Source organism: Oryzias latipes, chromosome 9 (genome assembly GCF_053564925.1).
Source record: "Oryzias latipes strain Hd-rR chromosome 9, Olatipes_Hd-rR_3.1".
Classification (NCBI taxonomy): Eukaryota; Metazoa; Chordata; class Actinopteri; order Beloniformes; family Adrianichthyidae; genus Oryzias; species Oryzias latipes.
The window spans coordinates 16,484,831-16,509,528 of NC_136245.1; the positions used below are offsets into that span (position 1 = coordinate 16,484,831).

General features: G+C 42.6%; 4 protein-coding genes across 7 annotated transcripts in view; 2 read left to right on the top strand and 2 right to left on the bottom strand.

Moving 5' to 3' along the window:
* Positions 1 to 597: 597 nt before the first annotated feature.
* ciao1 (cytosolic iron-sulfur assembly component 1) lies at positions 598 to 3,716 on the bottom strand. 2 transcript variants are annotated; one of them, XM_004072507.4, is made up of 7 exons: positions 3,291 to 3,716; positions 3,032 to 3,180; positions 2,851 to 2,962; positions 2,671 to 2,759; positions 2,306 to 2,501; positions 2,145 to 2,214; positions 598 to 1,142 (listed from the first exon to the last, which is right to left on the bottom strand). In XM_004072507.4, exons 1-7 carry the CDS (start codon positions 3,427 to 3,429, stop codon positions 908 to 910), a joined length of 990 nt encoding a protein of 329 aa, XP_004072555.1. In that variant the 5' UTR covers positions 3,430 to 3,716; the 3' UTR covers positions 598 to 907. The 2 variants fall into 2 exon arrangements, with proteins under 2 accessions (XP_004072555.1, XP_011477676.1); XM_011479374.3 differs by having other exon boundaries at positions 2,315 to 2,501; positions 3,291 to 3,702.
* Positions 3,057 to 6,324, top strand: tmem127 (transmembrane protein 127). Of its 2 annotated transcripts, none has more exons than XM_078952772.1 (4): positions 3,057 to 3,212; positions 4,378 to 4,637; positions 4,729 to 4,893; positions 4,973 to 6,324. In XM_078952772.1, exons 2-4 carry the CDS (start codon positions 4,400 to 4,402, stop codon positions 5,281 to 5,283), a joined length of 714 nt encoding a protein of 237 aa, XP_078808898.1. In that variant the 5' UTR covers positions 3,057 to 3,212; positions 4,378 to 4,399; the 3' UTR covers positions 5,284 to 6,324. The 2 variants fall into 2 exon arrangements, with proteins under 2 accessions (XP_078808898.1, XP_078808897.1); XM_078952771.1 differs by lacking the exon at positions 3,057 to 3,212 and adding an exon at positions 3,884 to 3,961.
* Positions 6,325 to 6,782: 458 nt separating this feature from the next.
* gatd3l (glutamine amidotransferase class 1 domain containing 3, like) lies at positions 6,783 to 9,776 on the top strand. Its single transcript, XM_004072505.5, has 7 exons — positions 6,783 to 7,008; positions 7,085 to 7,137; positions 7,208 to 7,321; positions 7,435 to 7,566; positions 7,675 to 7,767; positions 9,287 to 9,452; positions 9,543 to 9,776. Exons 1-7 carry the CDS (start codon positions 6,892 to 6,894, stop codon positions 9,675 to 9,677), a joined length of 810 nt encoding a protein of 269 aa, XP_004072553.1. The 5' UTR covers positions 6,783 to 6,891; the 3' UTR covers positions 9,678 to 9,776.
* Positions 9,777 to 10,903: 1,127 nt separating this feature from the next.
* The window catches only part of igsf9b (immunoglobulin superfamily, member 9b), a 28,411-nt gene continuing 14,616 nt past the window's right edge, over positions 10,904 to 24,698 (bottom strand). Inside the window, exons 4-22 of one of the 2 annotated variants that reach the window (XM_011479372.4) lie at positions 20,855 to 21,001; positions 19,772 to 19,923; positions 19,522 to 19,639; positions 19,190 to 19,331; positions 18,692 to 18,837; positions 18,455 to 18,597; positions 18,208 to 18,348; positions 18,007 to 18,123; positions 17,776 to 17,926; positions 17,555 to 17,666; positions 17,298 to 17,473; positions 16,975 to 17,213; positions 16,816 to 16,900; positions 16,576 to 16,746; positions 16,398 to 16,434; positions 13,092 to 16,295; positions 12,785 to 12,948; positions 12,412 to 12,611; positions 10,904 to 12,200 (exon numbers count right to left, since the gene is read on the bottom strand). In XM_011479372.4, the coding sequence (XP_011477674.1) occupies positions 12,424 to 12,611; positions 12,785 to 12,948; positions 13,092 to 16,295; positions 16,398 to 16,434; positions 16,576 to 16,746; positions 16,816 to 16,900; positions 16,975 to 17,213; positions 17,298 to 17,473; positions 17,555 to 17,666; positions 17,776 to 17,926; positions 18,007 to 18,123; positions 18,208 to 18,348; positions 18,455 to 18,597; positions 18,692 to 18,837; positions 19,190 to 19,331; positions 19,522 to 19,639; positions 19,772 to 19,923; positions 20,855 to 21,001 (5,633 nt within the window). In that variant the 3' untranslated portion in view covers positions 10,904 to 12,200; positions 12,412 to 12,423. The remainder of the gene's footprint in view (positions 12,201 to 12,411; positions 12,612 to 12,784; positions 12,949 to 13,091; positions 16,296 to 16,397; positions 16,435 to 16,575; positions 16,747 to 16,815; positions 16,901 to 16,974; positions 17,214 to 17,297; positions 17,474 to 17,554; positions 17,667 to 17,775; positions 17,927 to 18,006; positions 18,124 to 18,207; positions 18,349 to 18,454; positions 18,598 to 18,691; positions 18,838 to 19,189; positions 19,332 to 19,521; positions 19,640 to 19,771; positions 19,924 to 20,854; positions 21,002 to 24,698) is intronic. The other variant, XM_011479373.4, reaches the window with a different exon arrangement.

A 24,698-nucleotide genomic window follows, 5' to 3' on the forward strand; every position in this document is an offset into this window, starting at 1 on the left:
CTTGTGCTATCGTAGACGACTCCCCCCCCCCTTACATTGACGTGTTCTCCCTACCATGATAAAGGTGGAAAGATTTCATGTAATTTATGGATACCAGAGAAGATTACAAATCATTGGAGAAAAAAGGTTCAGAGCACTTTCTAGTGGGTCTAGATGACCCCACTCCCAATGTTAGGATAGCACAAGGGTTAAATTAACAGTGCAAGCCAGTTGGTGAGCTTTGACTACTGATAGTGGTGTTGTGCTATCCTAGGCACTTTACCATTGGGAGTTGGGTCATCTAGACCCACTAGACAGTGCTCTGAACCTTTTTTTCTTCAATGATTTGTGATCTTCACTGGTGTCCATGGATTACATGAAATCTTTCCACCTTTATCATGGTAGGGAGAACACGTCAAAGTAAGGGTGGGGTCGTCTAAGATAGCACAAAGGTAAACCCAACTACCAAACTTGAAAACAAGTTCATTCAGTGCAGTTACTTATTTCCGTTTCCAAAATACATTTTTGCAAGCTTATTCAGACATTTCAGGTGTGGGGATATATATATATATATATTTTCCATTTTTTGGGTGTACAGTAGTTATGCACAGTCTCCGATCACTCCAAGGGTTTGAGGCTTTATTTAAATCATTTTTTTACAGAAAACCTGCTTTTTGCTATAAAGATGTATTTAGATGTAAACAGAACAGAACTAGTTTCTTGCTCCTTTTAAGTTGTAGGACTAAAAACAGTTAACCAGCACACCCATCATCACTTTTGTGAATAAAAATAGAACTTAAACTTTACATTTTACAATCATTCAGATTTATAAAGATAACTGTATAAGCATGACTTTATATAGCAAAAGAAAAGAACATTTAAGTTCAGCACAGGGTTTCATCCAATTGCTGGTGTCTCCACAGCAGGTTCAGTCTTCTTCTTGAAACCTCCAAATTGCAATGTCTCCATCATCACTGCAGGAGGCCAGGAGGCCGGCCTCCTTTGGGTTCCAGGCGACGCAGTTCACATCCTGACAGTGAGCCTTCTTCACCTGAGCAGCCAGCGAGAACACCGGCTCATCTGCATGGGCCGCGAGATCCTCCCTAAACACTCGTATGGCGTCGTCGCCACAGGCAGTTGCTAGGGCACCGGTCAGTCGACACCTACGCAACAGACAGTTGTTTGAGCCATAATAGTAAAGGGGACAAAGATTCAGCCGACTGATGACAAGCGCTGTTTTAGTGGTGGTACAGCCAAAAAAGCAAAGAAGAAAATCTGTTTTGGCAACTTTTTAAAAACTCTGTAAATAGAATCTATTTTTAAAGTAAAAAAAAAAAAATCAGACACCAGACTGTAGTGCAGGGGTGTCCAACTCATTTTGGTTCGGGGGCCACATTTAACCCGTCTGATCTCAAGTGGGCCGGACCAGTAACATAAAAGCAAAATAACAGCTTTGTTTTAGTTTTTTATTCAGTTGGAAAAAATGTCTCAATCAACATAGTAGCCTAATCACTTGGGGCCAATGGAGCTCAAATAAAATTAATTTCAATTAAAGAAAAGTTGGTCTATTCAAATTAATGCAGTCTGAATATTTTACATCTGACACTGAAGCAATCCAGAAACTTTTCTTTATGATAAGTCTCTTAGTGGTGCTGAATGTCATATTCTTTGAGCACTGCGATGTTGATGACATACAAAGCATTTGGGTTTTACATTCAGCTTCGTGAAAAAAAGAAAAAACTCTGTCCAATTTTCCTGGAAGGCTCTTCCCTCCACTTCACGTTTGACAGCATTTTGGTCATTAGGGTGTCGCTAATGATCATCCTTATAGCAAGATAACAGCGGTAAGGCTCATAGGGAACCAAGGTGCATCCTACCCAGACGCAGAGCTGTTATGTTTCGCTTTTGGCACATGCAGATATTTGCTGTTTCAACTGTTTTTCTTTTCCTTTACTCCCCCTAGTGGCGGAATTGCACATTTCTGTTATTTCTTTAAAAAATCATAATTCGCCACAGGAATGGACTAGAAACTTGCTTTCTTTTTTAATCATCCTTTTGATTTTTACTCTTCATGTGTGGGCCGGAGTAAACCACCTGGCGGGCCGGATAAGGCCCGCGGGCCGTGTGTTTGACACCCCTGCTGTAGTGTAAGTATTTAGTCTTACCAGGCAATGTCGTACACTGTTCGTCCATGATAACCCGACAGAGTGCAAACGCACTTCCATGACAAATCACCTAATAAAGCAGACCAAACAAAACATTCTGTGATTAAAAAATATCCTATTTTTTTTTATTTATGTCATAAACTACCCCTCTATCTTCTCACCACTCTCACTTGGATACTCCTTCCAAATCTTCACAGTGCGGTCATCGCTGCAAGACGCCAGCCTCTGTCCCGTCACGTCGAAACACAAACTCCAGACGGTGGACGTGTGTCCCTGCAGAGTGGCCCTGCACTCCCAGTCATCATCCTCCTCCTTGTAAATACAGATGTTGTTGTCGTAGCTGGCAGAAGCCAAGAGCTGCGGAAATAGAATAAAATACAACTTTATTGATCCCACAAACGTCGTTACCATGGCTCTATTAAAAACAGCACGTAGATCATAAATATGGCTAAAGATGCACTTTAACAATTAATAGCAACAATAATAAAACAACTACATGATGGTGAAGGACTGAGTGCAGACCTACCTCTTGCGTGGGATGCCACACAACATGCTTTACATCTTGTGTGTGCGAGTTCACCACTGTAACACACTCGTACTCATCTTCTTCGTCCACTGTGAAGAAGGAAAACAAAGGTTTACAACCCAGCTCTATATGTTTTCTGTGACAAAGGATTGTCCTGCAAGAGCTGGTGAGGACACAAACCTTCCCAAACCCAGACACTCTTGTCTCGGCTACAAGTGGCCAGCAAAGTCCCTGAAGGGGCCCACGCCACGCATTTGACCTCGTTTTCATGACCTTCCAACACAGTTAAGCTCTAGAAGACAAGAAAAGAGTCCAGGTGGAGCCAGAACACGTGTTAGATCAGAGGTTAAACGAACCTTACCTCAAAGTCGTCGTTCTTCTTTTTCCAGATGCATGTCGTCGCATCGAAGCTGGCGGAGGCCAGATAGTTCCCACAGGGAGACCAGGCTACTTTCCTCACAGTGCGCTGGTGTCCGTCCTGCAGAACGTTTTTACAAACCCAAGAGTCACCTTGAAAAGGGAAAACATGAACTGTAAAAAAGGTAAGGTCATCCAACCACTGATTTTAAATCGGCGTAGCAAAATTCGAATAGAAGGCTCTTTGTCTGTCTGAGTCTGACCTTCCTGTCCCCATATCCGGATGGCCTTATCGCCACCACACGAAGCCAGCAGCGCACCGCTCGGGCTCCAACTGACGAACCAGCACCGAGAATCTGGGTGTGCGCTGAGTTTCTGCACCAGAGAAATAGCCTCCTTCATGGCAGAGCTCCAGCAAACGTGACTCCTCTGTCTGTCAGGCGTCGACTCGACACTTTTCTCGATTTCCGTTAACCAAAGATTTAGGCTAAAAAGAGTCACAAATGAGGAAAACGACAGACAAGAGGACTGCGAGTAAATTAATACACCTTTATGAACATTAAAACAAAAGGAGGGGGAAATTAACCAAGGAAAATTGTTCACACAGATAAGTTCAAAGAAGCGTCAAATTAGGAAATGCCGCCATGTTTGCTTATCGGGATCTGGACCCGGTGCATTATGGGTTGATCTAAAATAAAACGTTTTGATGGTAATATTTCATTTATATATTTTTAAAGAAAGTGATCTACCTATATATGTATTTTTATAATATGAATCTATATTTACATTACTGTTTGCAAAGAAAATTTCATGCTAAACATTGTGTACATTTCTATTTTAGTTTCCGCTGGGGGCGGTAGTGTACAGCAAACATTCTAAACGTCACGAAGAAGAATGGCATATACAGGAAGTTAGGGATTTTGAGGAAAACAGCGTAAGCTATCTTTTGTTTTGTTTTGTGTTCCTTTTTGTATCATAGAGACGGACGGTTTTATCAGCGGGATTTGATGTTTACAGGTTATATTTTTTCCCATTCGTTCGCTAAAAAGTGTCTTTCCTCCGAGAACTGGTGACGTAAAGTGTTTATTTTTTTTAGTTAGCTTCAGAGGCTAACAACAGAGCTAAAGGCCCGCTTAGGATCTGTTCTTTGTGTTGGCTTTTCCTTAATATTTTTTGACTACTTTAGGGAAGCGGTTATTGTTGTTTTTATATTGTTGAGCACTTTTATCGCCACCGAAATCTTTGACATATCCTGGAAGACAATTGCCGTAGTTTTACTCTAATACCACAATAACCCGGTACTACTGTCAAGAGGAAGACAGTGCTAAGAGGAACCTACCACTTCAACAGAAAATTCGCCATTCGGTCAGCTATGTATGCCCCACCGGGTCCCGCTGTCTCCGGAGGTCGGAGGAGGAGAGCCGGTACCTCACTTCCCAAACAGCCGGAGCGGAGTCTAGTGTCGGCCCTGCCCGGAGCTTTGTCCATCACAGCGCTGTGCACGGCTCTGGCTGAACCTGCTTGGCTCCGGATTCACGGAGGCACCTGCCCGAGACAAGAACTCGGGGTGGCAGATGTCTTGGGATACGTTGATCCCAATCTTTTGGGTGGTAAGAACCAGCACAAAGTCGTTGCCACTCTAAGCTGAGGATCATGGAGTGCCTTAATTTATATGAATTTGTGGCACGTCTGTCTTTTCAGATTACTGTGTGAATCCGCAGACCATCCTGCTGCTAAGGGTAATAGCTGCCTTCTGTTTCCTTGGCATCCTGTGCAGTCTAACTGCGTTCCTCCTGGATGTGTTTGGACCCAAACACCCTGCCCTAAAGATAACTCGCAGATATGCTTTTGCACATATACTAACAGGTATCTACAGTGCTTGTTTTCATTTCTAATAAAGATCAAACACATTGCTACAATGTAACTGGTTTCTTTGTCTTTCCAGTGTTGCAGTGTGCCACAGTCATAGGCTTTTGCTACTGGGCATCGGAACTGATCTTGTCACTGCAGCAGCAACACAAAAAGTACCATGGCTCTCTCATTTACGTCACCTTTGCCATCAGCTTCTACCTGGTGGCAGGTGCTGGTGGAGCCTCCATTCTAGCCACTGCTGCAAACCTCCTGCGCCATTATCCCACCGAGGAGGAAGAGCAGGCCTTGGAGCTGCTCTCAGAAATGGAGGACAGCAGCGAGACTTTCCCTGCTGACTATGACATTGCCAACCAGTTTCAGCCACCTCCTGCCTACACACCATAATGCCAGCAAAAAGCGGCGACATGGCCTTGGGTTGTCTTTCCTCTCTGCACAGCTGTTTGCTTGACCCGCAAACCACATTCTTTATCAAATGAATATCTCTGCAAATATTCTTGGCAACGAAAACAGTTTGTGTACCTTTAGTGCACAGATTCATTCAATGAAAGTGCTGAGGTGCATGAACGCTTTTATTTGGTGGTGATAGACATTTAGAAGGGAATTCTTCATTTCAACATGGGGTTGGTTAAATATCTGCATTTAAATGACTTGCAGAATTTAGTCTTTACATGTAAAATTAAAAAAAAAAGCAATGAGTGCAAACCAGTACTCCCTAAGATTTTGATGATGCAGCCAAAGCCACACTGGCTCTTAGCAGATTGTTGATGTAATTGGAGAAAGATGGAGCTTTGCTAAGCAGCATTTAGATTTCATTTGATGTGCTTGTCATATGTATGATTTATTTTTAGATGCACCATAGATGCAAATTCATCTGTACACTGACGAGATTGTTTTAAATTTTTATTTTTATGAAAATTGACCCTATTTATTGCACATACTTTTCTTTTTGTCTTTGATTGTTCTTTTGCTTTGTAGACATTTGTCTATGGTTATATTCTGTGTCTTTTATTCTGTGCTTTTTGGTGGGGGGGTGAGATTTTGGGCGTTTAAGGAAAAAAAAACAGCCCGGGTGGGTGTTTTTGTTGTAAGGTGGGGGCGTAAAGAAAGGGAGATGCCCAAGAAAAGTGTTTGCAGGATGAGTATGTAAGGTTATTTTGTTTTTTATTTTTTGTCTTTGAATTGTTCTTATTTGTATTTTGTGACTGTGTGTTGGATCCATCATGTTGTACCCATGCATGAGTTCTTTAGTGTGCAATTTTTACGTTTCAGCCCAAATCTTCTCACTTAGTTCAGACTTGGAATTGTGGCTAATGTGTTTCGAGTTGGTTTTACAACATTTTTCCACTATTAATCTTTGCTATACTGTCAGCAGTATGTACATATTGATTGCTTACATCAACTGATTCTAATAAAGTCAAAGTCATATTTTGCGTCCTGCTGGTTTACATCCCACTGAGGCGTCCAGGAGTTTAACCAAATGTCAGCCTTCCACTAACTAACTGAAGCCTTTAAATTTGATCTGTCTTTTCCATCTGCCAAGGATATTTCTGGGTTCACCGTCTAGACGCTACATGGCATTACTAGAGAGTAAGAGCCTTACAATCTAATGGACTTTAAAGGGCATATGGAATGTCACTCAGCTGCTTTAAACATTGAACACAATTTCTCCACCAGCAAATCCCATGAAGATCAAAGGCAAACAAAGATATTGATTGGATTTGTCAGGAGGCGTCCCTCTGTGGTTAAATAAGTTGATTAGGGGAGCGGTGAAGGCGGTAATGGCGTAGGTAAGGGAGTTCAGTGGGGAAACAAGTGCAGGTGTGATAAGACAATGGTCTTACGTGGCCACGTCACTTTGGCTGCACTATGGAGGTATATATACAGGCCGCTTCACTCGGATCAATATCAGGACTATCAGAGGTCGTGGAAAGCTCTGTGAGAAACTCCAACGTTTCATTTCTCCTCTCAAAGCCGTGAGACCAAAGCAGAACCATGTTGGGAACCAGGGCTTTGCTTTCTAAACAAACACTGGCTGTTTTTTTCCGCCAGCCTGCCTGCTTTGTTCACCAGGGTGACTATGGCAACTGGGGAAACACCAATGTCGCTGTGGTAGGTTAAGCAGAACTTTGTGAGATCAGTAATGAGATCATGGCACACATTGCTGGAATTTCTCCTTATACTCTAGGTTTTCTCTGGATGCGGATGGTGGGATGGAACTGACGTCCATGAGGGCGTGTAGTGAGTATGAGAAGATCAGGAAAGTTTTGTACACCAGTGAATGACCATAACTGGAAACACTTGTGTTTAGCACCATGTACCACCTGAGCAGAAATGGCGCTCGCTTCCAGATTTTTGCCCCAAATCAACAGCAGATGAACGTGATGGACCACATGAAAAAGCAACCAGCTTCTGGGGAGAACAGGTTGGAGCCACTCATTTGACACGCTTAAGAAGAGCTCTGTTCTTCCCTAATGTCATAGTTTTGATATTCAACTTGACTGGAACTACTTTTGGTCATGTTTGACTGATAAACAGGAACATGATGATTGAGTCAGCGCGCTTCAGCCACGGGCAGGGAAAGATGCAAATGCAGGACCTGTCTTCCCTGGATGCCAGCAGCTTTGATGCCGTCATCTTCCCTGGAGGCTACGGCATCACTAAGAATCTGTGAGGAACATAACCACAAAAAAAAAAAGACTGAAAACACACAAAGGTAAAAGCTGGTGTGACTGAACGCAAAGAACTAAGACTAATGGATGTATCTTGACTCTTCAGATCCTCTTTTATGAAGGATGGCAAAGACTTTAAGCTGCATAATGATGTGGAAAGGGTGCTGAAGGACTTCCACCGTTCACGGAAACCTATCGGGTATGTAAGAGTAAGGTGCTGCTGACTTAATAAATGCCTGAAAACAACCTCAATTGACAGTCAATCGTGAGGCAAATTTCACCACGTGTTTCTGAAGACACCAGAGAAGCAGCTGGAAGTGACAAGCAAAGAGGTGCATGGTTCATTATTGAATAATTTCAATGAAAAAAGCTACTTTCCTTCTTTGATTTTAAATGTGCGAATGTAGAAATAGTTTTAAATTAGACATTTTTAATTTTTTCATAATAATTGGATGCCAGATAAAATGTTCTTGTTTAAAAAAAACGCTTCTCTGCACAATATGTGAATTTTGTTATGCATTTTGCTGAACTAAAGGGTTTGTTTAGGGAAACAGGGATTCTTCTATGCGCTGCTTCTTGAAGTTGTGGGGTTAAAGTCTTCTTTCTGGCAGCAGACAGCAGGAAGGACAGGTGCAGTAAAAATAGTTTAGACAGTCTTAAGCTCAGTTTGGACAACAGGAAAGTAGTTTTTCCAGGCAAATCCTCTAAAGAAGGCGTGGCTGGACAAAGGTAGCAGCACAAATGGTCTCTGTTGCAAAATGGCTTTTCTGGGATAGATGAAGAAGGCGATGAGGGACGCCAGTGACAAGGTCAGGTTAGAGGACACAGAGTGTCAGGTGAAAGAAAGAAGATTCCAGGTGGCAGAAGAAGTGGGATTACCGGAGTTAAAGAGTTGAGCTCGAGGTTGAGGATGAAACAAAGAAGCAGTATCCGTATCAGGTTAAAAGGCGTTGTGACCTCTACCCCACATTTAAAGAAAATAATCCTCCCATACTTTTAATAAAGCCCCCAAAAAAGTCAGAAGCATCAAAAGTTGTTTGTTTTTTTTAGTATATATGGACTGTAACTAATAAATACAAAACTGGGTTTATACATCCAATTGTGTTTTTTCCTTTGGCTCTTTCAGCATCTCTGCAGTGAGGTTTTTATTTTATTTTGTAAAACATTTTTTGGAGAATAAACATAATCAGCTCAGTGTTGCTGCATTTGCAGAATAAGACAAATATTACTCTTCAGGCCTGTGTAAAAAACTACTGTAATGCCTCCGCGTTATCTGTAAAATAAAAAGTAAACATTTCCCTCTAAATGGCTGCAATAACAAATATAGTTTCTGAATCCATCATTCTATCTTCGAATTCTTTGATTCCTTATGAACTCAGAAAAGTCTCGTGTCAGGCTGCTGTCTGGAATTAGCATTTCATCAGAGAGGGTTCCATGCAGAATGACTTTCTATCACAAGAGGAGTAGATTTTTAAAATAGAATAACTGCTAAATGATTGTCCCATGGTTTCACATAATACTTTGTAATAACAGGCAGTTGAGAATGTCTGCTTTCAGCTTGCTAAAGAACAAAATAGATGTGAAATCAGTGCTTTTGCAGAGAGGTTTTCAGGCTCTGAATCTCTCTTGTCAGGCTCTGGTTTGGTTTGTGTTTGTTATTGTGACTAAATAAGAGGAATTTTTGTTGTTGTTGTTTTTGGTCTTCACGCCTGTTTCAGACTGGCCAGCATGGCCTCTGTGCTGGCCTGCCGCGCGCTGCCAAGCATTGAGGTGACCATGGGCTACGAGCGTGATGAAAACACCCGCTGGGGGAACTGGCCCAACACCAACATGGTGCAGACTGTGAAAGCCATGGGCGCACGCCACAATGTCCGCGAGCCATACATATCCTTTCCGTCACCTCATACTTACACCATGCATTCATCTCATCTGGGGATCTCATAAAACATATTTCCCTTAACCCCTCTCCTTTACGAAGCCTATGTGGACGAGAAGAACAAAGTGGTCAGCACTCCGTCCTTCATGTGGGAGACAGATTATCACTATCACTACATCTTTGATGGGATTGGAAATATGGTCAAACATGTGATGCGTCTGTCCACCAAGTGAGGCGATGTTTGAAGCCTGGAGATTAGTGAATGTTCAGCATTCACCCAATACTGAGAGGAAGTCTCACCTGAAATAATAAAGATGCTTTAGAAAAAGAAACACAGCTTTTGTGTGATTATTGATTAACACAATGACCTGTTTTGAAGGGGAAATCCTATGCCTAAGCAGGGGGTTATGGATCCTTTTCTTTGTCATCTGTGACTCGAATGTTCGGTTGCTGGTCATGACAGGCCAAGAACACTTCTTCTTAGGAGTAAGTCAAGCCTGTAAATCACCACATGCTGCTCAGAATTAGTGGTTTCTTCTATTTTTCTGTGGTGAAACAGCAAAAAGGTGGACGAATATGAAAAACAAAACCCAGGATAAACTATGTCAAAGATGCAATCGAAGCATTACATCTTTGGAAAATAAAGTTTGGTGCTAAAGCTTCTGTTCTTGAGTGGAGGAGGTTATGTTGAAATAAGGGAGGGGGACAGTTTGTGCATTCACACTAAACTGTTAATACACCAGCTCATTTCTGACAGCTGTGACAGTAACATGTCATTCGCTCCAGCGTGATTTTGTTTCTAGGCTTTTATCAGTGAAAAAAAAAAGGCAAAACAAATACAGCCACTTATTTTATTACCACAACAAAAACAATGAGGTAAATCTGAATGAAAAAATAAGTGCTTGTTGGTGTTTTTCTTTTTCTTAGGTATGTGTCTCACATATCCCTTGTGCTATCCTAGACACTTTAACATTGGGAGTTGGGTCATCTAGACCCAGACAGTGCGCTGAACCTTTTTTCTTCAATGATTTGTGATCTTCACTGGTGTCCATGGATTACATGAAATCTTTCCACCTTTATCCACCTTTGTCATGGTAGGGAGAACACGTCAATGTAAGGGTGGGGTCATCTAAGATAGCACAAGGGATATTAACATGTTTGATTATCAAAATATCATACTGAAAAGGCAAATTTCAAATTTTAACTTAAATTATTTTGAAAACCTGAAGAAAACTCAGGTGTCCGTGGTCAGGATAAGCAGCAGCATATATATGTTAATTGGACAGAAAAAAGCAAAATAAACTATTTTAAAAAGTTTTAAAATACATACTACTCATTGTTATTCAGATAAAAGTATATTTTAGTTAGTTCCTTTAATTTATGCAAATAAAAAACACAATCTTTCACTCAATTAGTGAAGAAAAATGCATTCACAGGCTTAAAAAAAACAAGATATGAATTCAGAATGTAACAATTTATTCCTTATAAACATATAAAAATGACAAAAACAACAAGGAAGTCACTTATAAATTTTTTTCACTTTATACAAAGCTGTCATGAGAAAACACGCCCTCACTCCACATGAAGGTTTCATCTGAGGAACAGTAGAAATACAAACGATGACTCCAGCTTCAAAGTTCAGCATAAATGACAAACTTTGTGTTGATGTATAAAAGCAGTTTCTGTTACTCATCAGTAAAAAAACTATATACAGCAGGTTAATGGGCACAGAATTTATATCATCCTTTTTTAATTACATAACAAGAAGCGGATGAAAATTCACAGTGTTACCTTTATATCACAACGTGACTTGTAAACAATGTTGCATATCATCATTTATCTCAATAAATACATAGACATGTAAAAGGGGGTTTGATGATTTCTGATCAGATTTGATTGATTGCAGCTTTTTCTGATGGATTATTTTCCTGCTGTTCGGTTCTAGTTCACAGAGAAGGTGTAAAGTAAGGCAAATTTTTATTTCATCAAGTTTTCCACGGAAAATGTCTTAACCAGAGAGTAAACGTTTGACCGAATCAGGTGAAGTGAAGTTGTATTTGTTATGTCTTGGAGCGATAATGAGAGACTTACAGCAGCAGCAAATTATTTCATCTTAAACTATATTTTAACTTTACACTTTGAACAGATACAGAGAGGCGTGCAGAGCAGAACAGGTGTGACATTTAAGCAACAAGCAGGTAAATCAAAGCTGCTAATGAACACATAAAACTATAAACTAAACTGATTGATGCAGCAGAGTTCTGTATTAGGCTATGGTTTTAGTTTTTTTAATGAAAAGTTAGAGTTCTACAATTTAACCAGTGTTGTATCAGGAGTTTGAATCCCAGGCACAATTAGAGGGATAACTTTTTGTTTTTAATTTAATTTTAATTATTATTAGCAGAGCTTAATAAATGTGAAAAATGAACTGTTGGATAAAAAAAGATTTGAAGCAAGATCTTAATATCTTGTTGGTACTGTAGCTCAATTTATTTTCTTTATAGGACTTTTTTGATTTTTTTCTTTCTTTAATTTTTGATTGTCATGGTGTAACAATGTAAAATACAGCAGCTGCACTTTAGACAAAAAAGATGAATATCTTTCCTGTTTCCTTATGTATAACCAAGTAGAACAAGTGCAGGAAGAACTCAAACCAGTGTAACTGAGGATTAACGCTTCCAAGGTTTCCAGTGTGCAGGACTGCAGTGCCTTTTCTCTTTGTTATGACTGCTTTTTAGAGTCTTTCTTGGATGAGCCTGCGAGAGAAAAAAGCAGATCATTAAAAAAAAGAAAACATTAAAACACAGTAGTTTAGACTATAAAAGAAGCAAAACAAGCATTCACGAAGTCACAGCAGGCACAGCTGCAAGCAGGAAAAGGATTCAGGCATGTGAGAAGTGAGAGAGGAAAAGAGAAATGAAAGGAGAAAGCAAAGACGGAACCGTGAGGGTTGGCACAGCAACGGACCGAGTTCAGATGTTAGAGCAGCGCTGAGCTGGAGTCAGAGTCTGAGTCACGGTCGGGCTCATGGGAACAGATGGACTCTTGAGCCCGCCTGTACTCTTGGTACTCCAGGCGGAGAGCATTGAAGCGCGCTTCACTTAGTGAGCGGCTGTACTTGCAGCGAGGAGGGTGGAAAACTGGCGGGCTGACTGGGGAAGACGGGCCTGGAAGGGTGGAATCAGGGACATGAAAGGTGTGCATGGGAATGTCGTGGGACAAGCTGACACAAACGTGGCACTAAGGACACATGCAGCACGGTTACATCAGGCATTACAATCACAACTCATGCCAAAGGAAACTTAACGCAAAAAAAACACTGAGAATGTCAAATAGTCACCTCTTTGTCTCTGATCCTGGAGGCCACCAGCTTGATCATACCTTGTCGCCCCCCTGCTGCGCCACAGACCCATCTGATCAAACTGCGTGGCCTCCAGGACCTCTGAGTCCACACAGGCATCAGCAGAATCCCACTCATAACTCTCATCTACTGATGTGTTCCTTCTAATGAGATACACAAAAGCAGTGGTCAGACAACAGACACATAAACAGAACATGGGTGTGTGTTATTTTTGGCAACATCAACAAATCCATCTGCAGAGGGCTTTTCGAGTGTGTGGATCGTTCCAGGTGTGGTGGTGTTTCACCTTTTCACTCTCCTCTCGGGCGGCTCCATCTCAGCTCTGTGCCGCTCATTCTCCTCCGTGGTTTCTGGCGAGCTGAGCAGAGTGGGGGTCATGGACAGGGACTGTCTGAAGAAACCGGCACTGCCTCTGCCACTACTTTGACTAGCGTAACTGGCCCTCCCCCCATCCCTGATATCAGGGTCCCCGCCCCGGCTCATCATCCTGTCAGGCTGCCTGTAGCTATCTCCCTCCCTGTGTGGGGAGGGGGTGTAGTATGGGGAGGGCCAGCTGATGCCCCTTGGCAGGTAGGACCTTGGAGGGCCCCTCCTGGAGTCAAAAGGTCTCAAGCTTTCCCCTCTAGATCCAGGCCAATGCTGGTAACTGGGAACAGGAATGGAGGCGGGCATGTGGACATACGGATGCTGAGGCGGCCTGAAGGCTTCTGGGTAAGACGGAGACCATCTAGAGGATTCTGGGAAAACAGCGGCTTGCCGGCGTGGATCACAGGGTTCCAGCATGGGAGAGACTGAGGTTGGATGGGGTGGATACATCGAAGGACTGAGGTAAGAAGGACTAGCAAAAGATCTGTGAGCATGATGAGGCCTCTCCAAGCTCCCCATACTGGGACGCCTGAGGGGGATATATTCCCTCCAGGAGGGGCCTGGCATGGGGAGGGACGATGGCGTGCGGCCTAAGCTGTGGGACTTCACCCTGACATCTGGATTTGGGAATTCATCCCAGTAGCACCTTTCTGAAATGTACGTTCTCGGGGTCTCAAAGTGTTCCCACCTCTGTGATCCTAAACTGATGGATTTTTTCAGGAAAGGACGTGGATGTCCAGAGAGAGTCCTGCAGGGGCCCAGGCTGAAGGACTTCTTTAAAAACGGCACAGGAACTTGAGTTATACGTGAAACAATGTTGTTAGTCCTGCTCCCTTGAGAAGCTTGTCTTTGGGATTGATCTGATGAAAACTCCCTGCTGTCTGCAAAACCTTCAGAGTGTTTGGACACAATGTCTGCCATTCCTTTAGCTGCACTCAACAAGGTGTGAGCTGATCTGGATCCAAGTCTGGATTCGGGCCGGTCAGCACTAGCATTCGCTGCTCTAATTCTAGTTTTTTCAGCATAGAGCTGCTTGCTTGTTTTTTCCAAACCAGATGAGGATGCTCTTGTGTCATCGGGGAATTTCACTCTGGTCTCCACATGGGAAGCACTTCTGCTTTGAGTTTGACTGGACTCTGCAGCACTCACACAATGGGTTTGCTCTTTGCTTGACACTCTTTCTGGCTTCTCATTAACATGTACCTCCCAGTTTTTCGGGACTACGTCAGGCTTAGCCACGACAGATTCGTTTCGTTTAAGCTCCAAACTTTGTCCAGCAGAGTCTGTGACTTGAGCTTCCTCCACAGGCTCATCCACACTCATTTCAATGAATCCAGGAAGACTCAAGTATTCTAGAATTGCACTTGTCTGGACTGGGGAAATTTTGGGAGATGGGACTGCAGGCTTGGATTTGAAGGAATCTGATATTCTGGGCACAGATAACTGAGACTGGTCACTCTCCACCTCTTCTACAAGAGTTAAAGTTGAAATGGGAGTGGGACTTTCGGAAAAGAGGCATTTGTCGCTCTTTCGGGAGCGCGCTCGGTTACCTTCTCGCTCCAGCTCAGAATAAGTTTCTCCCTCTTTGGCCCTCAGTGCTACTTCATGATGCTCATATTTTAATGTGGGATAACCAGAGGGATCTCTTGTGTCTGCTTCAGCACTTTTTTCAGTCTTATCACAGGATGCAGATGCTGAACTGTCATTTTTGGTAACCAAGGCACTGCTGGGTTCTAACTCCCAGAGTCTAGAGGATTCAGGAACAGGTGCCCCCCTGTGCTCAGAGTTGGACATTGTGTGCTCAGGTGGGTTTCTCTGAGGAGTCGATGATGAGTCGGCTTTTTCCAAACAGAGGGTGTAGTTTTCAGAGGTGGCGTCAGGGGACAGCAGAGGCAAGGATGTGTTTTGGGTGACAGGAGAACGCGAGGAATCCTCACCAGGAGAATCATCTGTAGTTTCTGATGTTGTCTGGTGAGACTTTTGGATGAGGCTGGGGACAGAAGTAACTGGGCTAATGTCCCACTGAATGCGAGAGGTTGGGACTCGGTCCAGGGGACTGCTTGTGTTGCCAAAGTAGCATGCCTTCCTATAGTCCGAGACTCGACTTGTGACCCCTGAGGACAGGTTTTTCTGTCTGATAGCAACATCTTGCGGTTTCCACACAGGCTCTTCCTCTGACTTTGGCTCGTGGCCTCGAGGGCTGTCAAGTTTGGGAGCCTGATGCTCCTCTTTCCCTCTGCGGCGTCTTTGATCAGCAGCATACTTCTTCAAGTCCCTCTCGATTTCTTCCCTCTCCTTTGCCAGCTGCACACACCTGCTAATGCTTTCCTTCTCAAGCTCGCTGTCCAGCTGCGAGACCATGGTGCTGTTATCAGTCAGCAGACTTTCCATAGCCTGGTAGCCTGCATGATGAGCTTTGTCCCGGTCTCCTCTGTCAAGCAGCTTTGCTGGTCTTCCAAAGTGTGGCAGCAGGTCGTCAGCGCAGCCAGGCATGCGGTACTTCCTGTGAGAGTCGCTGCTTTTCCTCTCGCTGTTGTCAGAGTAAAAGCTGGCTCTTTCTAGATGCGTCTCAGAGCCCTGCTCGTCGTCAGAGTAAAAGCAGCCGTGACGAGAGAAATTTCTGGCCATGGCTCGAACTCTTCCAGGTGAGGCAGGGGGCCTGCTCAGCTCCGGAACATCCACGGTGAGTGGAGATCCTTTCCTCTCGTCCCTCTCCGAGCTTAAAATGCTCGACTTTGGAGAGTCCCTAAAGGATGTTCTGTTGCTTCCGGAGCCACTAGCGCTACCATTAATCTGTAGTACAGTCTTACTCAGATTTTTAAGATTGGAGGGACTTGAGCTCTCAGGCAGCGGCTGAACAATAAAGCGCCCGTCTGGGCCTCTGGAGATGGACTCAAGAGCAGTTCGTGAGGGCGCCTGAGAACCCAAGTGGCTTTCGAAGAGTGTGTAGTGCGGTGGCGGGGAGGAGTTGGATAGGAGTTGTTTGCGCTGATCATGGTATTCCCCGCGGCTGCCCCTGTCAAAGGAGGACCGATCAGACTGTGAGGAGGTGGGAAAAAAGGGCAGAGGTGGACACAGCTTCAACTTGAGGACGCTGTCAGGGCTGGGAGGAGGTGAGCGTGCCCTGAGAAGGACATAGGGCAAAAATTAAAATGCAAAATCTGCAATGTCTGGCAGATCATCAATAATGTACACGTTTTCAACCGTAAAAGTGACCTCTACTTACTCTTGAGATTGGATTTTCTGAAAAGCAGTTGACAAATCTGCAGAAATACAGGGAAAGCAATGAGTCAGCAGCTTTACTTTAGAACCTATAACTCCAAATTTCCCATCTTTTTGAGTCCCAGGAGTGAAAACGTTAATATCCTATGAGTGTAAAGTCTATTTTATAGCTGTTTTTATACCTTGTCTTCTTTTTCTGCGTCTGCGCTGCCTCCTCTGACTCATGTAGCACGCCGTCACCAATGAAAGGATGATGGCAAAAAAGAGAAAGCACACCCCACCTAACACACCGGCCAGCAGCGATTGAGGGATGACCTCCAAGAAACTCGAACGGAGGGGGTAAATCTCCATTCCTGCAGTCACAACCATTTTATTGACAACAGCAATCCTTTTGTGAATTAGCATTAGTGTCTTAACCTTACCTGCTGTAGATACACTCACAGACTCACTGGGTTGACTGAGGACTTTGTTGCTGCGGGACATCAGCCTCAGATCATAGGTGGAGTCCTACAAAAATGGGCTTATTTGTATAAAGCATTTATGGGAAGATGCTTTTAGTGCTGCACGGAGGCCATCTTTACCCGCAGCAGTCCCTGCACTAGTAAGACACTCTGGTTGGCGCTGATGCTGCTGGTGAGGATCACCCACTGGCCCTGGTCCCTCCGTGCCTGCAGCACGTAGGAAGTGACCGGAAAGACCGGATCCTCTGGAGCCTGCCACCACAGGAGAACTCCTTGTCCAGTCCGGTTGGCAGACAGAACTGTAGGAGGATCCAGGGACTGGGAAGTGGTAACAAGTTCTGGTACCTCTGTTGGCACAGCTAAAAATGACCAGAATACTGCGAGTTATTTTCAAGATACTACAAATGAACAGTAAAAGAAAACACAACTTAACTTTGACTAACCTTTAGTTCGCACAGTTACAATTTCACTAAATGGTCCTGAGCCGACTTTATTTTGAGGTAAAACACTGAACTGATATCCAGTTCCAGCAAGCAGCCCAGTCACAAGCAAATAGCTTTTGGATGTTGGTACTGGTAAAGACGCCCATTCGTGTTTCCCGCGAGAGGCCTGCTTGACCCTAAAATAAGGAATCAAAGTCATGATTGGCAATGATAAGCTGGGAAATGTGGATGCAGTGTTGGTTCTTCACAACACTAACCACACAGTGAACTTCTGGGTGTATCCACCATCAAAGCCTGGTACCCAGGACACATTTGCCTGGTTCAACTCTGTGGTGACGGTCACTGAAGACACAGCATGAGGGCTGGTGCCTGAGAAGCAGAAATACACTTTGGGTTGATGATACTCCTTCATATTTATTTCAAGTTATTGTTTTGTTAGAATAAACTGTCCCTTCGTTCCTAATGTTGACCCACTTACCCAGCACCATGACAACAGTGCCCGCACTGACCGTTGCTACACGATTAGTGGCCAGGCACTCCCACCCCCCGTGATGATCTTTACTCAGCGGCCGAAGCAGGAGGGAGCCGTTAGACAACACTGTGAAGGGTGAACGAGGAGTGGGGCCAATCTGTGAGGAGAGACAGAAATCTTGATGTAAAAGGTCAATCAGACATAAATCCAGCTGCCAAAGTAGGTCATCTCTGATACCTTGCTCCAAGTTACATTTGGAGCAGGGTCTCCAGCAGCTTCACAAGGGATAACTAACTCTCGGCCGACTTCCTGAAGATACTCGGGCAGAGGAGGCACTCGAAATGAAGGAGGATCCTAGAGAAGAGGCAAAGCCTTTTTATGGATCCAACAGTATTTACAATGAGAAAAATGCTTGTGGGTCAAAAACAACAGCTTTACCTTCAGGATCACTTTAGTGGGCTCAGACTGGCCCATGGTGCCGTAACTGTTATAGGGAGTACAGGTGTACATGCCCACAGCATTGTCGTTGGCTGTTGCTATGAAAACAGAGCCCTCCGAGTTCACCATCCAACCTGGATACTAGACAGGTGGATGAGGAGAGAAAGGGACAATGATTCCAGGTTCTTTGAAAAATTAAAAAACCTTCTATGATGCATTTAAACATTAATTAAAAAAGAAAACTTACATTGTCAAGATTCAATTCATTCCCATCCTTGGTCCAGTTGACATACAGCACAGGGGGATCTGCCTGAGTGGGGCAGATAATGACCCCCTCCATACCTGCCGGCAATAAAGTTTCTCGGGGCATTCGTCCAACACGTGCTGGGTCTAAAAAAAGTATCAATCACAGATGAGAAAAAAACAGGCTTGGAAATGTATCTCTCTGTAGACTAGTACACGAAAAGACATGGAACAGACTAACGTTTCACTTTAAGATGAGCAGAAGCCATGGGTGGAGCCAGTATGCCGTTAGTTGGGATGCAGGTGTAGTTGCCAGCATCTTCGGGGATGAGATTGGGGATGAGCAGCGTTCCGTCCACCAACACCTTTACTCTTGTTTTAAGTGACCTACGGTGAAACATGGGAACCAGGATTTATTTGAAGATGCACTTTAACTGGTACAAAATGACACAAAAAATATTTGGTTACAGAAAGAAAATGATCTTTTTTTAAAAGAAATGTTTTGCATAACTGTTGGAGATGGGACCTGGATCTGAGCAATCCCCTTTGTCTCAGGTTCACAGCTGCTCACGATCACATGATATAATTGGATAAATATTCATCAAAATAGGACTGATTTCTTTAGCAGCTTGCTTTAGAAAGATACTATGACAATTTCCTTTCAATATTGCCGTTATATCTAACAAAACAAGAATATATGATGTGTCTTTGAGTTTACATGGATTTTAAGCAGACTTACTCAATATGGTAGACATTCTGTCCTTGTTTTAACCATTCATATGTGAGGTTTGAAGGGTAAGCATCAGCCTGACACTGCAGAACTGCATCCTGGGACATGTTGAGAGTGGTGTCCTCTGGGGAAATGATGATGATTGGTGGACCTTTTTTGAGAGAACAAGCCACAGATCAGTAAAGATAGTTGGTAATCCTTCGGTCGTTGCACTGTAGATGGCAGCATAGGCAACCACACATCAACACACTTCTCAAACTCCACTGAATCACTCTCCAGTCAATCAATTTCAATGATCATATACCAAACGCTGCAGGGTTGTTGTTTTTTTTAATACTGACCTTGGACCTGCAGCTGGGTGTAGTGGGTCAGTTTCCCTTCTGAGTTTGAGACGTGGCATTTATACACACCAGAAAAATTTCTTGTGACTGAAGCCAAAGACAGACTACCGTTCAGCACCTATGATGGAAAATAAGAACATGATGAGAAACAGTGAATTAAATTTTTTTTTAAAAATAACCACACACTACCAAAAAAACGACTTATACATACATACATAAACTATGTATTTTATTTCTTTAATGTGCCTACTTTAATTTTTTCATGCTTCTCAATTGGCCGCTCATCTTTATGCCAGACAACTGTTGGACGAGGGTTTCCGTGGGCTCCACAGCTGAGGGTCAATGAGTCTCCAAGCAGGACCTCCACAAAAGTCGGTGGTGTTTTAATAAACGCAGGTGGAGCTAGAAAAGACATATTTGTTGTTTATTAATTGCTACGACACCTGAACTTAAAAAAGGTGTAAAATTCTTTGTTCCATTCAACAGCTAGAAGACATGGAGATGTTTGAAATGAGTGAAACATGACAGTATATTAGCATTATTATTGTAATAATTTTAAAAGAAACAATCAGGAAGTGTGGAAAATCCCTTTCAGTGCATGACAGCTGGAAAATTGTTTTCTTTAGACTGCAAACACGGAATCTTAAGAAAGTTGAAATACTCTTGTTTTCTGACTTGCAATAAAAATAATCTTATCAAGAAGTTTTTGATAGAAAAATAATCTTGATTTAGGAAAACATGTCTTACTAACTAGATTTTTTTTAAAGAATTCTAGGTAAGAACTATTTTCTTACCCCATTTCTTACTTAAAGAATTTTCTCTTATTCTAAGAATATTTCCCTTATTTTTAGGGAACTTGTTTTTGCTTTGTATTTACATGTTTAAATAACATTTTTGAAATTAGAAGGACTTTGGCAGAACTGTATTCCTATTATTTATAGTTAAATGATGTGTCATTTGATTGTGATAAACCCATATTTACATCCAGAACACTCACAGTGTAAGGTTTATAAGAGTGGAAAAAACTTTATTTCCAACCTCATAGAGACTGTTATTTAATATAGTGAAACAATATGAATGCTAGAGTCTACTTTATTTTCAAAACCCCAATACCTTTTCTGTAATTATAAAACATGCTTTTTTTAAGTCAGCAAGCTGATCTGAAAGGAAATATTCTCTCACTTTGGACTATTTCATCTCAATTCATTGCACTAACAGTCAGGCAACTGATCTTGCCAGGCCTCATGCTGACACAGCTTTAAATAGAGATCATGTCAGAGATGTATGGGGGGGGGGGCAGCTCCTATGGCCTCTAAATCCTGCAGAGATGCACCTGTGATGGAAAGGAAGGTCCATGTGCCGTTTTGAAAGTCATCCTTTTTGCTGTCCAGGAGGAGGATGCGACATTCAAACCAGCCTTCGTCCTCCAGGGTCAGCTGCTCGACAAGCAGAGATGCCCCCCTGGTCAGAGACACACGCCCTGTGGGAGGGTGTGTCAGGGTGGGATGGGAAACAGAAAAGAAGGTCAGCGCACAGGGGCAGACAGGCAGAGTCAGCATGTGCAGGAAGAGGGCTTATCGGGCAGAGAACACAAGCATCTAGTGTGACAATGGCTGCAGTCAGAGCTTCTGCAAACAGAGATGGGCACACACTGTGAAGATCAGCTGCTGCTCTGACACACAAGACAACACAGCGCAACATTTAAAAACTGTGAGGCGGAAAACATTGTTTTAGATCACAGACATCAGACGCCTCCGAGAGGCTTTAAAACAAGCTGTTGTGTTTCATGAAAATGAACGATAACATGAACGATAACAAGCTCCTGTTATGACAGCTTGAGCCATAGAGGACAAAGAAACACAGAAATTAGGTAATCGTGTTGGGTCAATGATCTGGAAACTGCTTTGGCAAAGACAGGACTGAACTGAACACTTTGTTTTGGAAAGTTTGAATAAAACTCACTCAAACTGAACACGTTTGTGCACAAACTTGCACCAGAAATGACGTTGTTCTCTTTTTCTGGCCTCATTGAAGGCAAAATTTTAAGAAAGACACACACGACCTGTTCGTTTTTACTAAATCATGTTTACATGTTAGGGACCAAGCAGGAAGGCATGACGGCACCTGAAGTATTAATAGAAATTGGTTTTATTTTACCCGGAACTTACAAAATGGGGCTGTAAAATAGGTTGACAAAAGACAACTGTACCCAAAAAATAGGAACAATCTAGACTGTTAATGGAAAATTAACTAACCCACCACACAAAGACAAAAAAGTTTTTTTATATGTTTTGATGAAATCCATGAAAATCAAAAAGGTAAAAAACAAAAAACAAAAAACCAAATCAGGAAAACTCTTCCCCCTCACATCAGACTGAAATGGTAAAGCCTAACTAGCTGGCTTCAGCATTTCAGTCAGCTGCACCCTGGGCCACACCTTCTGCTTCCTGAGGAAGAGCACTGCGGGACGGTGACATGCATCACATGACGCGTAAAGTGACACAAATGGGTTCAAATAAATGATGTTCACTTGAAATATGAAGTCTAACACAACTTAAAGCTTACGCTTCAAATAAAGTCATTTTCTGCTACAAGTTAACCTGTATTGGTGTTTTTTTTTTACTTCTTTAATTATATTTTGATTATCTATCTCTCCCTTTTCTAAACCCATCAATCCCTTTTGGGATAAAGAGGTTATTGGAGTCTATCCCATCTGCTGTTGGGTTAAGATTCTGGACGGGTCTCTAAAGTTTAATCAGAAGATTAAACTATAACCTATTCAAATATATTTTCATTGATGGGTAAACAAAGTTTGTTTTCACTGCTCGACTTAATTAAGTTAATCTTTTACAAATTGTGTTTTTTTTCACACGTTTCCTTCATTTTGTGTGCCGAATTTAATTTTTTTTTCCTAGTAAAACATTAAATAAATTAAAATGTTTGAAGAAAGATAGTGGTATGACAGCAGGTTTGTAAAGGATCACAAAAAATCACACCATAGTTTGTTTTTACAAACAGTTGAAACTGGATTAAAACAATAATCCCAAATTTTAATCCTCAAACAACAATTTTTTTAGAAAAAATAAAAAAGGTGCACTTTCTTATTGTTGACCAGTTGGAAAGTTTTTTGATTTTTTAAAGCATTTCCATGTTTTCTTTTTCAAATTATAACCCACCTTGGGCTTGTTTGGAAAAAAGGGAGTGGAAAAGAAAATTACCTACAAAAACTGCTGATCCTTGTTTCTTTGATGACATTCTCACAGAGGTTCAGCTTTAGCTGATGAGCAGCCAGAGGCTCTGTGGAGTGCAAACACGTGAATCTCTAAAGTGATGGTTTCAGTGATGACAAGATAAAGATGGGGTCCTGTAATTTAGGGTTGGAGAGGTAACGTAAGGAATGAGAAGGCCCTTCGCTCTTGAGTAAAATTTCAAACAAAATGACAAATAAAAAGGACGTAATTAAGTCAAAAAGTATCAAATAGATTTTTTTTAATCCGTTACTTTTTTCCTTCTTTGCTGCAAAATGAAAGAGGACTGTAGGCAGCAGATAAACAGCAACAACCTCCCACTGATCCATGCACCTCCCCACCAGATACACCCATCTCTCTGCTCCTTCTCCTCCTCTCTGAACTTCTTGCAACTTCTTGTCAGCCTTTGAAACTTGATCTGCTCGTTGCCTGGTGACTGCAGTCTGGTTTTTAGGGTACACCCCTCCTTTTATTCCGTCTATCAATGAACTCCTTTTTTTTTTCTTTCCTTTTTTTTTTGCCTTTCAGTCTGAAGGCTTTAAACAGCAGGAGGAAGTAGGCAGGGGGGGGGGAATGCACACGTTGCTCATACCAGACCCAGCCAGAGCAGTTTGAAAGTAAACACGGAAATGCTGAGAAGCTCCCAGCATCCCATCGTTGGTGGTTTTTATCAGCGGGCAGCTTTTTTTGTGTCGTTTTAAATCAAAATACAGAGGAGAAAACCAACATTTTTTATTCAGAAAAAAAAAAAAGAAATGTATTCACTCTAGTGTATGCAGAGCATCAAGAGTGTATCTGGAAAAAATAATGCTTCCCCATTAGTGAAGTTTTCCTTTAAATAGTAAGGTCAAAAAAGTTTGTTTTTACTTTGAAATTCTCGATATTATGTGTGCCCTTAAGCCAGAGGGAAACAAACTGAGAATAAACATACAACAAAAGCTAACAATTAACTGCATTCCTGTCTTGGGTTGTTGCCGTGTTAAATCACTAGGTTTAATGATTGACTGACCTACAAGACGGAGGCCCTTTTAATGGGAGGCGTTCAGGTTCCATAAAATGAAGGCCTCTGGTTTAGGGTCAGCATCTTTCAAAGAGCTGGGGCGGTATGGGAATGAGGAAGCGTGCAGCCTAAAGATAACAGGTGTGGGGATACCTGTAGGGGATTTTCCTCTCATCCTCTTCTGATCTGTGCGTTTGTTATCTCTTTCTGGCACATCTCATGTTTTTGTGTGTGGGGGGTTCATGCTTAGGCAGCGCACACAGGGAATTTCTGTGATCGCTTCAAAAGGCAGCTAGTGGGGATTTCAATTATCCCAGAGACACGTGGTCGTAAGTGTTGATTTTCAAATTTCAGAGCCCTGCCCCCCCCCCCCGAGTCCACACAAGGGGCTTCTGGTTTCACTGTCAAACTCTTAACCCTGCCCCCCCCACCTCTTCTCCATCATTACAAAACAGCCCCCATTCCTCATGCTCTCGGGTTACCATGGCGATGACACCAAGAAAAGCCCGGGCTGAAGGTTTTGATTTGAATTCAGTTGCTATGGAAACAGCGCACAACCAAATATGGGTGGGGGCAGGTAGGGCGTTTACCTACTGTCACACATTTGAAACATAAGTATGGGAAAATTGGGTTTAGTTTAAAAAAACTGAAAATAGATAAAATGAATGATTTGGAAAGAAAGAAAAGTTAACGTTAGCGTGACCTCAGACACCATTTGGCAAGAGCAGGGATGGACTAGTATGTAAATAAGCTGGAAAAACCACAATAAGTGTCCAAATGTAGGTTCTGGGTTTGCTTTTAAATGAAGGAATTGAACAAGAGGTCACAGAGAGGTTGCCCATATTATGTCCATCGATTATCAACTGACAACCAGTGAAAGCCTGGCCCTCCTAACCCTCGTGCTCAAGCAGACACATTCATCACCCCCT

Bases quoted from the DNA above. Each gene is read 5' to 3' on its own strand.
- ciao1 (XM_004072507.4), bottom strand. From the start codon at position 3,429: ATGAAGGAGGCTATTTCTCTGGTGCAGAAACTCAGCGCACACCCAGAT. The intron at 2,963-3,031 runs GTAAGGTTCGTT...CTTGTCTTCTAG, and splicing joins AGAAGAACGACGACTTTGAG to AGCTTAACTGTGTTGGAAGG. The intron at 2,760-2,850 runs GTTTGTGTCCTC...CCTTCTTCACAG, and splicing joins GAGTGTCTGGGTTTGGGAAG to TGGACGAAGAAGATGAGTAC.
- tmem127 (XM_078952772.1), top strand. From the start codon at position 4,400: ATGTATGCCCCACCGGGTCCCGCTGTCTCCGGAGGTCGGAGGAGGAGA. The intron at 4,638-4,728 runs GTAAGAACCAGC...CTGTCTTTTCAG, and splicing joins TGATCCCAATCTTTTGGGTG to ATTACTGTGTGAATCCGCAG. The intron at 4,894-4,972 runs GTATCTACAGTG...TTGTCTTTCCAG, and splicing joins TTTTGCACATATACTAACAG to TGTTGCAGTGTGCCACAGTC.
- gatd3l (XM_004072505.5), top strand. From the start codon at position 6,892: ATGTTGGGAACCAGGGCTTTGCTTTCTAAACAAACACTGGCTGTTTTT. The intron at 7,322-7,434 runs GTTGGAGCCACT...ACTGATAAACAG, and splicing joins CCAGCTTCTGGGGAGAACAG to GAACATGATGATTGAGTCAG. The intron at 9,453-9,542 runs ATATCCTTTCCG...CCTCTCCTTTAC, and splicing joins ACAATGTCCGCGAGCCATAC to GAAGCCTATGTGGACGAGAA.